The 17,500-nt window shown below is 37.8% G+C and overlaps 1 protein-coding gene across 23 annotated transcripts in view; it reads left to right on the top strand.

Annotated features, from left to right (window-relative positions):
• Nucleotides 1-17,500, top strand: part of LOC106869997 (uncharacterized) — a 178,119-nt gene that overhangs the window by 131,670 nt on the left and 28,949 nt on the right. For 15 of the 23 annotated variants that reach the window (XM_089351683.1, XM_089351682.1, XM_089351679.1 and 12 more), the window contains exons 13-15: nt 1,560-2,512; nt 4,853-4,977; nt 6,830-7,125. In XM_089351683.1, the coding sequence (XP_089207809.1) occupies nt 1,560-2,512; nt 4,853-4,977; nt 6,830-7,125 (1,374 nt within the window). Of the gene's footprint in view, nt 1-1,559; nt 2,513-4,852; nt 4,978-6,829; nt 7,126-13,861; nt 13,961-17,500 lie in introns of all 23 variants that reach the window. The other 8 variants (XM_089351678.1, XM_089351675.1, XM_089351673.1 and 5 more) reach the window with 1 other exon arrangement.

Here is a 17,500-nt window from a genome sequence, read left to right as displayed (position 1 = left end):
CAATTAATTTTGAAAATGGTGAGGAATTTTGTAAAATAACTTTGTGATGAAGTGAGTGTTTGAGGTGGTGAGCTGGCAGAATTGTTACCATCCTGGACGGAATGCTTAGCGGTATTTCGTCCTTTCGGGGCCGATAAATTATGTACCAGTGAAACACTGGGGTCGATGTAATCGACTTAATCCCCACCCCCAAGCTGCCCTTGTGGCAAAAATTTGAAATTCTTATTAAGTTAGTGTTTGGAACATAACATGAAGTTTCAGTGGATGGTTTTTAATTTAATTTACTTTAAAACAGGAAGTTGGCATTGTGAAAGCAGTGGTGGTCTTAAGTGGATTGGCATTAAAAGAGTTGAAGTATTTAGTCAGTTTGTGTATCAGACCTACCATCCAAATCCCACATAACCAAATATAGCATAGTTCCAGTAATGTTAAGTGTTCTTTGGTCAATGACATAATCTATAAATTGTCCATAAAAATGCAATGGAGGGCCATTTTTGGAAGTGAACATTGATAGTAAAGTTCATTTCCCATGTGAGATAATGGAACTGACATGTATTGGTTCTTTCCCCCATTCCATTTGTTCAAGAGTTATTTCACTAGCACCACCTTCAAGGGCGTTTTTATGAAAGGACCCTCATAGTTATGCCAAAAAAAAAAAAGAAGTTTCTGGGAGTGTCTTCTCATCCATCATGGTTTTTTGCAAGGTTTAGAAAGCAATCCTCCTTTGAAATTTGTTTTAAATTATCTAAAAAGAAAAAACAAAACTTATCAATTAATCACAAAACCTTTCTCAAGATTGAACATTCTACTTTGACATTTCTATTTTCAATTCCTGTTTAAGTTCAAGGGGTCACACACACACACACACACACACACACACACACACACACACACACACACGCAGTCTCTCTCTCTCTTTAGAAATAAGCATTGTCCATTCTGGAACTTGGCCAGGTGTGTGATTGATCGTTTCTGTAATTTTTTTGTATTGTATTATTTAGGTTGTTGTTCTTGTCAATTGTTGTTGTAATGTGGTCTCGTTAAGTCCTTTTTTTTCAAACACTCGTTATTTTAGGATGTCAAGACAAAGCTGTTCCCCAAATACCATTTTTTCTGTAATATTTGAGAATTTAGTCAGAACCTTCACACATTTTTAGAATGTGTCTTTGATGGTGACAAACCTTAATTCTTGAAACGTGGGTCGTATTTTGGTGCAGAGCTAAATATTTCTGACAAGTTAAGCTTCAAGTTGGGCTTATTTGGGTTTCAATTCTTGGTTGAAATTGCTTCACTTATTTTGCTATTTATTCTCTTTAAACTTGAGGCATTACATCTCTAAATTAAGTTATTAATTCTTAATTATTATATTTTAAAAAAAAGACATTTTCTATTGTTCTAACATTAAATGATATAATTTAGATTCTCTTTTAACCATTTTGCAAAATATATATTAATTTGTCTTTTCTTTTTGCTGTTTTTGTTATTTGATATTTTGATTCTTTAGTTTCTGTTCTGTAAAGAATCTCTTCTTGAATTCCATTTTCTCTTCACTTTTTCAGGTCAACAGTTTATGTTGCATTCCCCAACACCACCAACACAGCCTTACATGTCGCCAGTCATGTCACCATACCCTACCCCTCCACCTCACTCTGTCGGGATAGCCCACCACCTACCAAACACGTACACCACATCGGTCGGTCAACCAATTCCGACGGCGACTCCCTACAGTGGTCTTCCAGGTCATCCGAAGCCCGAACTCGCAGGTGTACATCCAAGTATGGCTAATGCTGTGATAACATCGGCAGCGGGGGGTGCTTTTTCGCTACACGGTAACCAAACCAGGACTCAAGAGGAACCATTACCTTCTGGGTACGCCCCTCACCCTCATGCTGTGTCCTCTTCAGGATATGTACCATATTTAAATAGTAGTAATAATATTAACACAAGTAGTAATAATATTAACAGTAATGTTAATACAAATAATAGTGTCACCACGTCTGGGGTAACAAGTTGGCAGTCCCCATCGGGTAGTCCTAGCCGACAGAGTTTGAAAAGCAATCAGAGCAGTCACCATGGGTCCCCTAGCAGCAGCATCAGCAGCATCAGCAGCAGTCCTCCGCATCGACCAAGTAAACAGCCTCCACCTCCTACCACGTCTTCGGCCGATGTACCCAGTCAGTCTGAAGAGGCACCTACAGCGACTGCTGACACAGACACCAGCGAGGAGCCGGCGTCTTCTGCCAATGAAGGATTCTTTGTGTCGTTTGGCAACGAACAGCCTCGACGTCCCAAGCCGAAACTTACCAAGCGCGAGAAGAAAGAAGATAAAAAGGACGAGAAGTTACCCGTTCCACCGGTTTCCAAGGAGACCACTGGGGCGGCCACTCCTCCCAAATTACCGTCACCATCGAAACCTCTTCCTCCACCCTCTGCACCTCCTCCAGTTGTAGAAGAGGAAGACGTACCAGCAGCTCCACCTGTTGCATTTGTTCTAGAAGAAGGGGAAGAATGTGTAGGTTTTCTTCTTCTTTTAAAAATTTGTTTATATTCTGTGATTTCTGAAAGAGTTTTGCTAATGTTTTCACTCTTTTATGTAAATATGCACCAAATGTGTGTGTGTGTGTGTGTGTGTGTGTGTGTGTGTGTGTGTGTGTGTGTGTGTGTGTGTAAGGATTTTCTTACTTAATCCTTGGTATTTATATCATCAAAAGTTACTATACGAGGTGGTGAGCTGGCAGAAACGTTAGCACGCCGGACGAAATGCTTAGCGGTATTTCATCTGCCGTTACATTCTGAGTTCAAATTCCTCCGAGGTCAACTTTGCCTTTCATCCTTTCGGGGTCGATAAATTAAGTACCAGTCATGCACTGGGGTCAATGTAATCGACTTAACCCCTTTGTCTGTCCTTGTTTAGCCCCTTGTGGGCAATAAACAAATAAGAAGTTGCTATACGAGACACCCTGTATATGTCTATTTAAGTATAATAAGACAAGAAGGAAAAGTTCTTGATACAAAGGTAGAATGTTATTTTATGGTTGTAAAATCTGACATTTTGTTACTTAAATTTTTGGATCTTTTTTAAAACGGGGGCCACATTTTTCATCAATGTTTTACGTAGTGTTTTTGGTACCGAAAGACTTTCAAACTTCGTATACTTATCTATTTTGTGTTATAGAACAGAAAAATATTTTTGTATTCGAATTTATTTCATGTAAAAAATTGTCTTATTTCGATAATTTCAACCAATCACTGACGTCCATTCAGCCGATATACATTAAGTGCCGACTACATAAACAAACGATTCTTCGTTTTATTTGCTTTTTTCATTTTAAATTTGCTTTAACCCTAACCCTAACCCTAACTCTAACCCTAACCCTAACCCTAACCGTAGGGTTAGGGTTAGAGTTAGAGTTAGGGTTAGGGTTAGGGTTAATTGTTTCAGAATCGTTTGCTTATGTAGTCGGCGCTTAATGTATATCGGCTGAATGGACGTCAGTGATTGGTTGAAATTACAGAAATACGACAACTTTAACATGGAATAATTTATGGATTTCTTTTTTTTTTAAGAAGACTAAGAGAAAAAGATGTTTTATATGACACATTCTACCAGTGTTCCAAGTTTCAAAGTGTTTCGTGAATGAAAAATGTGGCCCCCGTTTTAAAAAAGATCCAAATTTTTTGTTGCTGATCCCCAGATGTAATATGGAGGTACCATTTCATATTGGCGCTGACCATACAGGAACATGCTCTAATTGGTCAAATACTCTATTAAAATTGTGTTTGTATTAGTTCATGTGGTGAATTGGTTAGAGTCATTCGTGTTGGACAGAATGTCTTGTGGTATCTGCTCTGACTCCCTGGGCTCTCAGTTCAATCCCCATTCACCCTTTTATGTTAACAAAGTACCAGTTTAGGATGATGGGTTATCGGATTTCTTAGTTGGTCAGGTGAGATGCCTAGCAGTAGCCATTTCGACTCTTTACTGTCTCACTCTGAGCATGAACTCTACACCTCAACAACAAATGATATTTATCGCAGTGTTGTCCACAATATCCAACGTGTTTGCTCTCCCAGTGGGGCATTTGTCAAATTTGCAAGCTGGCTATTTGGGCAGTGGTCAGAAGCATTACTTTATCTGCTAAGATGTTAAGGCTGACCATCTGATGTGGTCAGCATTTGTGAGTTGAGGTGGTGAACTCATAGGTTGGAGCTGGCTCAACCCACCCAAGGTAAATGCCTCTGCAAGTACATTGTCTGCTGATGATACTGGTTCCAAGCTGTATTGGGCGAAAAGGCAGCTTTTCTCTTTGGAAATATTGGTGGTGTGGAGAGAGGAGACTTGTACGGAAGGGCAATATTCAGTGTTCTTCAAAAGATCTGTCCATGATTGCACACGTGTAGCTGCACAACCATTTGTGACCAGTGGAGGCCCCTGCTCTAGTGTATGTATGTATGTATGTGTGTATACAGAAAGAGAAAGGGAGATTCTGTAAGCACCACAAGTTTCCTGAGAATATGGCTCTCAGAGTGAGAACCTGGGTAAGTTGGTGTTTTTTGGGGGTTTTTTTGTGTGGAAAACTGGTATTTGACTCTGCATCTCTTTGTCCCCTTTCCACAACACTGAGGTTTCTCATCCCTTCTGATCCTCTACCAATTCCTACGATTCTCCATCCTCAATTGGTACTTTATTTATTAACCTTGGAAAGGGTGAAAGTCAAAGTTGATTTCACTGAGTCTCCTTCCTTCCTTCCTTTCTCTCAATTGTGTGTGTGTGTGTGCATTCATTCAAAGTGCATAATGGATCGTGGGTCTATAAGCATGTGACAGTTGTTTGTAACACATCTGATTGCAGCTCGAAGATGAGATGGCGGCAAGGAGAAATCGAATGTTGAAACAGCAACAGAAGAGACGAGAAGAACAGGAATTACGTCGACAGCAGAAAGAAGAAGCTTTTGCCAAGAAGAGAGCACAAGAGATGTAAAATAATTTTTGGTTCCTTCTTTTGCCTGAACAATGTCCCTGCATTGTATTCTTGTATTCTTACTTTGCTTCATCGGTGTTTAATGCTAAATATTTGATGACTCGTCCAACCCACATGCGGACGATCAGTGTAATCCTTACGTATTCGTAATAACTATTTGATGGTCAGTCTGATTCACTCATTTAAGCAGTAAAGGTTTTCTCACTAGCAGGGCTGTGGAGTTGGAGTCATGGAGTAGTACTGAGGGGTCTGAACTAAATTCAAAATTTCATATATATATATATATATATATATATATATATATATATATATATATATATATATATCATCATCATCATCATCATCATCATCATCATCGTTTAACGTCCGCTTTCCATGCTAGCATGGGTTGGACGATTTGACTGAGGACTGGTGAAACCAGATGGCAACACCAGGCTCCAGTCTGATTTGGCAGAGTTTCTACAGCTGGATGCCCTTCCTAACGCCAACCACTCAGAGAGTGTAGTGGGTGCTTTTACGTGTCACCCGCACGAAAACGGCCACGCTCGAAATGGTGTCTTTTATGTGCCACCCGCACAAGCCAGTCCAGGGGCACTGGCAACGATCTCGCTCGAAAATCCTACAGGAGCCAGTCAGGCGGTACTGGCAACGGCCACGCTCAAAATGGTGCATCTCATGTGCCACCCGCACAAGAACCAGTCCAGGGGCACTGGCAACGATCTTACTTGGCTTGCCGGGTCTTCTCACACACAGCACATTTCCAAAGGTCTCGGTCCGTAGTCATCGCCTCGGTGAGGCCCAATGTACGAAAACTAGTGTACATTTAAACACCTAACATGGTAGAAAGAGCAGCTCCTTCTAGCATGTTAGGTGTCCTGTCAAGGCACTTCTTATGTGTTTAAACGTACACTAATTTTATGTTTTATATGAATAATATATAGTCTATTGACTATTCTCTGCATGCTAGGCCACTGGTAGAAAAATTTCTATAATTTTCCTACCCTGTATATTTTTCATATATATATATATATATATATATATATATATACATAAATACACATAAGGATAAGCATATGAAAAGGGGTCTGTGGGAAAACTCTTTAAATAAAAGGGTTGGGAACCACTGGTATACATCAATGGGTAGATTGTATCTATGTCAGTAGCTGATTGTTCTTATGAGTCAGGGGGAAGAGGTCCTTATACATCAGGGGGTTGCCATCCTTACATGTAAGGAGGTGGTTGTCTTTACATGCCGAGGAGTGGGGTTGTTACCCTTACATGTCAGAGGGTGTTTAAACACTTGTATTGCAGTCTAACATCTTTCCAAAATGCTTTGACGATGTGAGTGAAGTGAGATACCCATAACTGGGAATGGGAGCTGGATTTTGAACTTGGATTACCTGAAATGTAACTTTGAATGTAACATCATCATCATCATTTAACATCCGCTTTCCATGGGTCGGACAGTTTACTGAGGACTGGCAAGCCAGGAGGCTGCACCAGGCTCCAATCTGATCTGGCAAAATTTCTACAGCTGGATGCCCTTCCTAATGCCAACCACTCTGAGAGTGAAGTGGGTGCTTTTTACATACCACTGGCACGAGGGCCAGTCAGGTGGTACTGGCATTGACCACACTTGAATGGTGCTTTTTATGTGCCACTGGATATTAGATATAAGAAGGCTAAGACACTTGATGGGGATTCTAATTAGCCAATTACATATTTAAATTTAGTCTTTTTTGAAAGTCATTTATGTATAATTACGTTAAATTTGAATAAAAATTTTTTTTTTTTTTATCTAGTATTTGAGTTATTTTCTTTTTATTCATAAACTAAATTTAATTCTAGGTTGAAGAAGGAAGAAATAGCTCAGAGGAAAGAGCAAGAAAAGGCGCGCAGACAGATGATTCTGCAACAATATAAGGAACGGAAAAGAAAGGAGGAAGACGACGAAAAGAATCCACCAACTGATCGTTACGAGCGTCCAGCTCGGAATCCAAAACCACGTCCAAAGAGCATGATAGTGCGTTCATCAAAACCTCCCGAGGTTGGTGAAGATGATACCAGTAGTATTCATTCGACAAGTTCACAGGAAGACATTGCAGGACGAGGATTTAGCAGTCCTACTAGTTCAAACAGTAACTGTAAGTAACAGTTCATACTTTAACTTATTAATTAATTAACTAATTAATTCTTTTGACTTATGTTTTTCTCTAATGTTTCAGTTGTGTTTTTTTGCTTTATCATTAAAAAAAAAGAATATGACAGTATTTCAGATTTCCTCTGAGCTTTAAGTGTTAACGACGCTCAATTTGACTAAACTACCATCTCTAATGGTTACACTGTGTAACTTTTATCAAGTTAGCATCGTTAGAATAATTTAAAAGCATCACCTGACTTTTAAGGCTTTTTGGAGATTTTAGGGTAAATTTGTTTATCATAGATGTTGTATTTTCGTTTTGACAATTTGCATTGCTAATTAAACTTTAAATTTTACTGTGATTTGCACATGGAGTAAAATGGGTTCTATCATCAGGTTCTGATTCTTTATAAATGTATGTGTGTGTGAGATATCATCATTTAATGTCCATTTTCTGTGCTGTCATGGGTTGGATGGTTTAACAGGATCCCCTGGGTCCAAGGACTGCATCAAGCATCGATGTCTGCTTTGGTATGGTTTCTATGGTCAGATGCCCTTCCTAACACCAACCACCTTACATTGTGTATTGGGTGCTTTTCTTGTGCCAATGGCACTTGTGAGTCTACTGTGCAGCTTGCATGATCACAGAATGTAAAAGGAGGCATGTGACTACTCAGATTTAGGAGAGAGTGTGTATATATGCAAACATTCACACACATACACACACGTGTTAAATAGTTATTGTCACATCTGCACCATGATTTCACTCTGGTGTGCAGGTATTTGGATGTAGTGAGAGCATCGAGAAAGACCCTATCTTGGACACGAACAGGAAACCATGCTTTGGGTGTAACCACTTACTAAACATACACAAGACATCTGTCACCACCCATGTATATATTGAGTGTGGAGGTGCAATGGCCCAGTGGTTAAGGGCAGCGGACTTGCAGTCATAGAATCATGGTTTCCATTCCTAGACTGGGCATTGTGTTTATTGAGTGAAAACACTTAAAGCTCCATGAGGCTCCAGCGGGGGTTGGTGGCGAACCCTGCTGTACTCTTTCACCACAGCTTTCTCTCACTCTTTCTTTCTGTTTCTGTTTCATCTGTATTTCAAAGGGCCAGCCTTGTCACCCTCTGTGTCATGCTGAATCTCCCCCGAGAACTACATTAAGGGTACACATGTCTGTGGAGTGCTCAGCCACTTGCACATTAATTTCATGAGCAAGCTGTTCCGTTGATCGGATCAATTGGAACCCTCAATGTCATAAGCGACGGAGTGCCACGACATATTGAGTACTTTACATTGTTTTAGGAAAAGAAAAGAACACTGCCCCCCAGCGTCACATACACACACACGCAAGCACTGAGGCTATGTCAATGTAGCTATGAAGTAAGGTCATTATCATACACAGAAGGTATATTTATTGAGCGTGGGGCAAGTGACTGAGTTCAAAGTAGCAGCAGATGGAGTCTGTGGCATGTTTCCGACTCTCTCTTGTAACTGATCTTTGATTTACACCACTAATGACTCTCGGGAGGGGCGGGAGCTTGACTATCACAGCTTCCATATCTCCACTCAATGCCTGTTGGAAGCTAACGGCCCATTGTGGGATTCCTCTGAATAAGAAAAGTCAATTAGTCCACTTTGTCATGCTAACGCGTCATCACATATATGAGTTGTTTTTGTATGCATATATTATTATTATTATTATTATTATATTATATATAAATAGAATATCTGTGTGGGCGTGTCTAGATATGTCTTTTTGTGGGCGTGTCTATATGTAAATATGTGTTCAGACGATGTAATTTAACTCTAGTGCATGTCTGTGCATATATATATATATATATATATATATACATACATACATACATACATACACACACTAGTATTGAACAGTGAGAATGTGTGCTCAACACTGCATTGTGGCTTAATAAGGGGCTACTATTGGTTTCATGCTGAGAATTCTCTGCAATTATCAAATCTGTCGCATTGTGATGTTGGTATTGAGAATTCTCAGTATGAAACCAATAGTAGCCTTGTTAACCATCAAATAAAGTGTGTGTGTATGTATGTATGTATGTATATATATGTATATATATCATCATCATCATCATCATATATATATATCGCAATGACCTGTACAGACAGTTTCTCAGAAACCTTCCTGTAGTCATTTCTTACATGAATAATTAAGTAAGTATAGCTTTTTGTTTGATGAAAAGAAATATTTCTTTATTATTGTTACATATTTACAATATCAGCAGGATTTGAACTTGTTACTTCATGGTTCACCAGTGGACCTCTCTTCGTCACCGTATCTTTTCCAGATATATATATTGAGGTTTGTGAATAATACAAAGATGTGATATTATTTATATGCCCAACCTCCATGAACTCTATTAAGGACTCTGTGGAGTCCACATAAGATTCATCATGTCTTCCTGTTTTGTCTTCTATGTTGAAACGCTTAAGTCTTCCTAAGCATCTATTTCTCTCTCTCCTTCTCTTTTGCTTTTTCTCCTCTTCCTCCCTCCCTTCTCTTCCTCCTACTCTTCTCTTTTTCTCTCTCACATAACTTTGCCTATATCAGTATGTACCTGTGGAAAATCCATGAATGATGAATATTAAGTTTTATAATTAATATCTTGTGGCATACTACCAACATTGACGAGATGAACTGAATTAAATCCATGTTATTCTTTATATTTTCATTAATTAATTGATAATAATAATAATAATGATACCATTAGGAACTGTGAGTAATGATATAGAGAAATGGTTGAAGGAGATTGGAATGGAATGACCTGTAGAGCTTCTACAGAAAGTTTGCCTCTTAGGAACAGGAAACATTATCAGAAGGGTTTTGAGGACTTGGAAGACTATTGAAAATTTGTGGATATCTGAGGTTATAGGTAGTAACCCACACACCCACATAAATTCTGCCAGGAATAAGAATAAACCCGAGTCAAATAAAATAATAATAAATATTGACACAATTATTTTTACCTGGGTAGTTAAATGTCTGTGCATTTTTACTCTTCATTCAGCTGACTAAATAACTCGTTAGTGTTTCCCTGTATTACAGCCATAATGAAAGTATCGAACGAGCAGTGATGAGAAACGAGCAGTATTTTAATGAAATTCAGACTTTGTGGAGTTGTCATCATAGCTACAAGGTGGTACTGGAGACATATTGCCCATGATATGTTGCAGCTAGGGAAGAAGCATCAAAATTATTTAAAATGAGAGATGGTGAAAATGTTTATGCAAAATTAAAAACTTCTCTTTAGGTTTCTAAGTAGAAAGCAAAATAAGAGTAATTCTATATTTAAGAGATGAGGAATTATGTACATTTGATGGATATTTGTCCTCGTCTTGTTTGTTGTTAACACAACGTTTCAGCTGATGTACTCTCCAGCCTTCATCAGGTGTCCTGGGGGAATTTCAAACCTGGGTTCTCATTCCTAAGGTATTTTTTGAAGTTATTATTATTTAGGTCACTGCCTGGAATTGAACTCGGAATCTTGGGGTTAGTAGCCCACGCTCTTAACCACTGCGCCATGTGTCCATAGGTAATTATGAAGTGAATTTTAGGGCTTATAAATCTAATATTTTCCTATCCTTTGATTCCAGGCAGTGATCTGAATAATAATAATAATAATAATAATAATAACATTGAAAAATAAGAGTAGTTTTTAATTTTAGCCCAGAAGTGTCATCACTGTCATCATCATCATCATCATCATGATCATAGTCCTGTTTGTATGGGATTGTATGTGCTTACATCATCATTTTATGCCTGCTTTCCATACTAGGAACAGTCATCACTTGTTTCAATAATGTGTCCCCTCACATGTGACACTCCACATTTTGAGTGTTGGTTTCATCGTAATTTCTCGAGTTTCCCCTTCTATGGCTACAATTCATTCTATGCACACCCTGCATTATTTTCTCATTTACAACACTTGTTCATCTCATTAGTACAGTTGTTTCTCCTTTATATACACCAGTTAATGATATCATTAATTAGCTTCACTCTGTTTTTTTTTGCTAATTAACATCATATGTTCAACAGATCACTCAGCTCATTTCCCTCCAGCCTCTTTGCATCTTCAATATTCAATACCAGCTTCCCTTATTTTCCTCTATTCAGTATAAAAATCCTATCAATTCCTTAGATATCTTACAAACTCACTTCCGATACCATTCTGGGATTCTTTATAAATAAAGTTCTGCAACCATCAATAAATTTTCATTAAACACATTGATTTAAAAAAAATATATTTAAACACCAATATATTGATTTTGATTATTATCATCATTGCTATAAAACCATTGTTCTTTCATCTGCCCTTCCATACTGGCAAGGATTTTCTGAAGGGATTTATAACTGGGTGCTCCACTTGCTCTTAACCCTTTTTTTGCTACCTTTTACAACATATGCGGATTCTTCTACATTCCTGATCTAAAACCAGGACAGATTTTTTCCTCTTGGCCATGTCTAAGTTTTTCTTTTTTTTTTGATAACAGTCAAGCAAGACAGAATTGACTGATGAGAACCTATCTCATTAGTAATTAATTGCTAATTAATGTTTATACAGTCTCACATGTTTTGTAATTATTTCCTCTTCTTCCGTTCCATTACATATTCCTGAACCACTCAATAACTTCTCTGGTTTTTCTGCCATGACATTTATTTCGCTTTCCCATCCTCTTCCTCCACATTCCGTCATCATCTTCATCTCTGCTGAATTGTTTTACCATTTCTTCAGCAGCCACATAGCATTGCTTTACTGCACCAAACTCCATATTTCACATCGATAGTCATGTGTGTATACATTCATTAATATTTATGCATATATATCTATATGTACATGTAGCATATACAGAAACCTGCATGTGTACATACATTTATATATAAGTGTGTGTGTGTACATATGCAGGCATGTATACATGTTGACAGTTGTATATTTGTGTGCAGGTATATATATATCATCATCATCATCATCATCATCATCATCGTTTAACGTCTGCTTTCCATGCTAGCATGGGTTGGACGATTTGACTGAGGACTGGTGAAACCGGATGGCAACACCAGGCTCCAATCTAATTTGGCAGAGTTTCTACAGCTGGATGCCCTTCCATATATATATATATATATATATATATATATATATATATATATATATATGCATATAGTTTTTGATTTAAAAACTTAGCTATGTCAGCTCTTGCTGCATTTTTAATAATAAATTATGTGACATTAATTAGTGTGGTTTATTATAGTAAAGGTTTGTAGTAAGACTTCACCCTTGTTTCACTGATTCAAAATGAAATAGTCTTATTACAGAAACCCCTGATGGTTGTGTTAATTGTGTTACACAACCGACCGAAAAGTGAATGGTTTGTCACTCCTCATTGGTATTAAATTGTATGTGGGTGACTCCAGTTCACTGAACCATAATTAAACACCATGAACAGCAGTAACTCACTGTAAACAATAGGAACACTGTGATATTAAGCAAGTGTATTAACCTCTAGTTTTCCTGTCTAAAGCATTTAAAAAAACATAATAATGAGCTTATTGTGTACAGTGCTCAGGTGCACTACAACTCATCAGGTGCATTACAACCCATCAGAACAAAATAGTCAAAAGTGCATGAACAGTACACAGAATAATGCGAAGGAAGTGAACAGTGAATGAGTCATTTAAAAAACGGTGGTGCAATTGGGGTGCCAGAAATGTACTGTTGGCAAATTTTGGGAAACATGGAAGTTTTGAAGGATGTAGTGTCCTGACAGCTCACAACTGATGTGGGGAGTTTATTCCATGCTTCAGTAATTCAGAGCATGAGAAAAATATTTCTGAAAGTCATTGGTGCTGTGTTGTTTTTCCATTTTGTAAGCATGTCCATGAGTGTTAGACATATGGAATTCAAAAAGGTACCCCGTCCTAAGCAGCCATGCTGGTTTTCAAATTTCTTAATTATTGGAAGTTAATTTGGTTTAATTGATGAGTAATGTATTTTGACACTGTATTAGTTGGTAGGTTATATATATTTATATGTATTGTGACCTTAGATTATCAGCCAAGTGTCCTGTGCATCATATATAAACGCCAGCCCTTGTTTCATACCTTCTCAGTAATATAAAACTTTCCTTTCACAAGTCCCAAGTTATTCTGGTCATTGAAAGCAGAATTAGGGATGTGTATTGTATATGATGCATGAACGCCAGGGAGATGTGCCCTGTGTATCCCATGTAATACACAGGACAGGCAAAGGGTTAATGTGACCCTTGGTTGTTAAGTAAAACTTAGAGAGAAGATAAATGGTAGACACCCAAAGATGTCTTTGGCCTCGTATCTGAGTGTTCTGTTCTCTCGCTAACCATTGGATCCTGTCCTTGGTCGTGGACTGCTTGTTGTGGCTGAAGTGTTAGGGTCCATCCCTTATTAAATACATAACTCCTTGACATTATTACTTCCTTGTTCATGTAATGTTCACATTAGTCGTAATTAAAACTGTTATAATTAACTTAACTCTTTAATCGTTCAAGAAACTGGATTACTCTATCATTAATGTTCTTTGAAAAATAGAAAAATGAAAAACCTTTTGTTTTCAGGATGATACCATTGCAAAGGCCCCTACTGACACCTTAGTTCCCTAATCTTATTAGACGGAGTAATGACTGTCTTCTGATTTTATTTGTATTTTTATTTTCCTTTTTGAAGCTAAATCTGGGCCACTGCTCTCTACAAGCTGGCCTGCAGGACCGTCCCAATTGGAGGTTATCAAAATGGGTTTACAACATGGCATTTGCTGCTGCAAAGGTATATTGGATATTAGCCAGTGGTGTTCAGACTTAAACTTTGGTAGCATAGCATCAAAAGTTTGTAGATGAACTTAGCAAATCTAAGCCAGTTGAATATAAATTAAGCAGACGTATGAATGCCCCGCCTTTTAGTTTTTAAATTATTCAGCCATTTGTTTCCTCCCTCATCTTATTTTATTGGAGTTTGGAAAATGAGGAAAAAACAGTTTGTGTGATGTGAGAAGTGATGATTTACGATATTTCTGGTGCAGTTCTTCATCTAAGAAATGCCTGATTCCTTATTACTTCCAAGATTTGACCAGAAACAACACGACTCATCTCTTCTCACGGCATTAAACTTACCTTATTTTACAAATTTTATTAAATGTCACTTTTTTTTTGTTGTTTTTTCTTATCTTTTTTCTTTTACCAACACTAACCATCGTTAATTTCCTCAGAATCTAGCTTACTTTACTCCTTATTGAACTAGCTATAAAAATTTATTATAATAATAATTATTATTATTATTTTGTTTTATTGTTGTTATTATGTTATTAATTTGTTATTATAACTGTTTCTTGCTATATTTGTTAGCAGGGTTTGTTGTCTTGAGGTTTGGTGAGAACAACTCTCAAGAATGTTTCTTAGGATTCTTACAGAAGACAGGATTGCACAATTTGCCGAGTGACTGTGTCAGCCTCAGCCCCAGTTTCTTTCAGTCTTTTAGGTCACAGTTTGGATGCCAAGTGCACCAATTTACCACCAGAATAATTGTTGTTTTAGTCTTCTACAATCTCTTCATTTCTCTGGCTAAATCCTGATATTTCTCATTTTTTTTTTCTATCAATTTCTTTAGTGTCCATTGTTGCTGGTATTTTAAAGGTGATGGATTGGCACCAACGTTAGGACTTTGAACCAAATGCCAGCCAGTATTTCTTTTGGCTCTTTGCATTCTGGTTATAAATCTCACCATAGTCCACTTTGTCTTTCATCCTTTTGAGATTGATGAAATAAAGTAGCAGTCAACTTGCCCACTCCGTTCAAAATTGCTGGCATTGTGCCAGAATTAAAAAGAATTATTGTCTCCACCTTAGCGAGGGTGGAGATATTGTTTTCAGTCGTGTTTGTTTGTTTGTTTGTCTGTGGACAAGATATCTCAAGAACTGCAGGATGGATTCGGATGAAACTTTCAGGGACGTTTGACCTCGTGACTGGCACAAACTGATTAGATTTTAGGATCGATCCAGTAATGGACAAGGATTCTGGGTTATTTTTCCTGTATTTTTTACTTAATTTTTGAGAGCGGTCAGGTTCATTTTTAGTATTCTCATTTGTGAGAGCAGTCGAGTTTATTTCAGATATTCTCATTTTAAAAACCATCTCCGGCTAATCGTTGAGAGGACGTTGATACTGCCTTGGCGGAGGTTTGCACTCTCTGAGAGCTATTATTATTATTATTATTATTATTATTATTATTATTATTATTGTTAAGGAGGTGAGCTGGTAGAATCGTTAGCACGTTAGGCAACGTGCTTTGTGGCATTTTGTCTGCTGCTACGTTCTGAGTTCAAATTCCGCTGAGGTTGACTTTGCCTTTCATCCCTTTCGGGGTCGATAACTTAAGTACCAGTAATGCACTGGGGTCGATGTAATTGACTTATCCCTTCCTTGGAATTGCTGTCCTTGTACCAAAATTTCAAACCAGTATTGTTATTATTATTATTATTATTATTATTATTATTTTTCTGCTGAGGTTGACTTAGCCCTTTATCCTTTCGGAGTTGCTGAATTAACTACCAGTTTTGCACTGGGGTTGATGTAATCCACTAGTCCCCTTCCCACCAAATTTCAGGCCTTGTGCTAAAATAAGAATGGATTATTATTTTTATTATTATTACCTCCGCCTTAGCAAAGGTGGAGGTATTGTTTTCAGTTGTGTTTGTTTGTTTGCTTGTTTGTCCGTGGACAAGATATCTCAGGAACTGCTGGATGGATTCAAATGAAACTTTCAGGGATGTTTGGCCTTGTGATTGGCACGAACTGATTAGATTTTGGGATTGATCCGGTACCAGACAAGGATTCTGGATTATTTCTCCTGTTTTTTTACTTATTTTTTGAGAGTGGTCGGGTTCATTTTTAGTATTCTCGTTTGTGAGAGCAGTCGATTTTATTTCAGATATTCTCATTTTAAAAATCATCTCTGGCTAATCGTTGGTGTTGCCCTGGCGGAGGTTTGCACCCTCTGAGTGCTCTTGTTTGTTTTCAAATAGTTGCACTGACCTAAGTCTTTGAATGTTGGGTAGTGTATCATTTGGTAGGGGTTCATTGGCAGACACTTCTGGGAAGATTCTGTGGTGGTTAGTTGAGGGAACCGATTGTAATGGGTAGCCTCCACTCCATCTTGTCAAATTAATGTATCAGGTCAGTTTCACTTTGAGAAAAACTGGGACACTGTGTTGTCAGGATTTCAATTTTCAATCAATAAATTTACCCCCGTCACCCCCCCTCCCTTTGAGCTTGATTTTCCATCTTCAGGATTTTGTTAATAAAAATATAAAATGTTTGTCCTTCTTGTTTGTCCTTCTTGTTTGTTTTCTATTTATTTTCTATGTTGTGATTCCATTGTTTTATGATCTGTCAACTGTTGCCATGGAAACATTGTTTTTATATCACAATTTATGAAAAATATCCTAATTGGCTACAGGTTGCTAATAAGATAATCACCTGTTGTCAGGTGGGAGAAGGAAGTATCTGTAATACTCTCTCTCCCCCTCCCCTCTTTCTTTCCCACCATCTCTACTCCATCTCCTTATCTCCTCCATTTCCCTCTCCCCTCTCCCTCTCCCCTCTTCCTCCCATCTCCCTCTCTCTCCCATCTCCCTCTCTTTCCCATCTCCCTCTCTCTCTCCCATCTTGTTCTCTCTCCCATCTCCCCCTCTCTCTCCCCCATCTCCCTCTCTCCCCTCCATCTCCCCTCTCCATCTCCCCTCTCCATCTCCCCTTCTCTCTTCCCTCCCCCTTCTCTCTCTAGAATAAACAAAATTTCAGAAAATTAGTCAGTTTTTGTGAAGTTTATAAAAACTATAAACCTTAATTCAATCTTGGGAGGGTCATTATGCCAATAATAAACACAGACACTGGTTCAGTATCACTTCTTTATTATCAGTTGTTAGTTGGTTAAATATCTAACCAATAGCCAATTGATCATTTTAGTTTGCTGGTTAAACAATCAATCGGTTGTTTCTTAGTCAAAGTTCATTCATTGCTGTTCACAACCTCTTCATTGACTTTCCCTCTCCTTTCAACGTCTGCTCTTTATTCAATAAATTTACAATTGGCTGTTGTCCAATGATCAGTATGTAAATTTTTGTTATTTCACATTGATGAGGTAAATCTCTTTAAAATCATTGATTTCATATTTGTTTTATCTTCGGTTCTTCCCAAAATAATTCTTAAAAACAGTTTCTCTGTTTCAGTTATCTAACGTAGCCCATTGTGCTGCTTCCATCTGACTTCTTGCAGTGGTTATTGTCTGGACACAATGAAACTTGAGGAATTT

The sequence above is a fragment of the Octopus bimaculoides genome, chromosome 4 (assembly GCF_046866305.1).
Source record: "Octopus bimaculoides isolate indiv1 chromosome 4, ASM4686630v1, whole genome shotgun sequence".
Taxonomy (NCBI): domain Eukaryota; kingdom Metazoa; phylum Mollusca; class Cephalopoda; order Octopoda; family Octopodidae; genus Octopus; species Octopus bimaculoides.
Note: the sequence above shows the minus strand (reverse complement) of the source record. Positions and strands in the feature narration are given on the sequence as shown.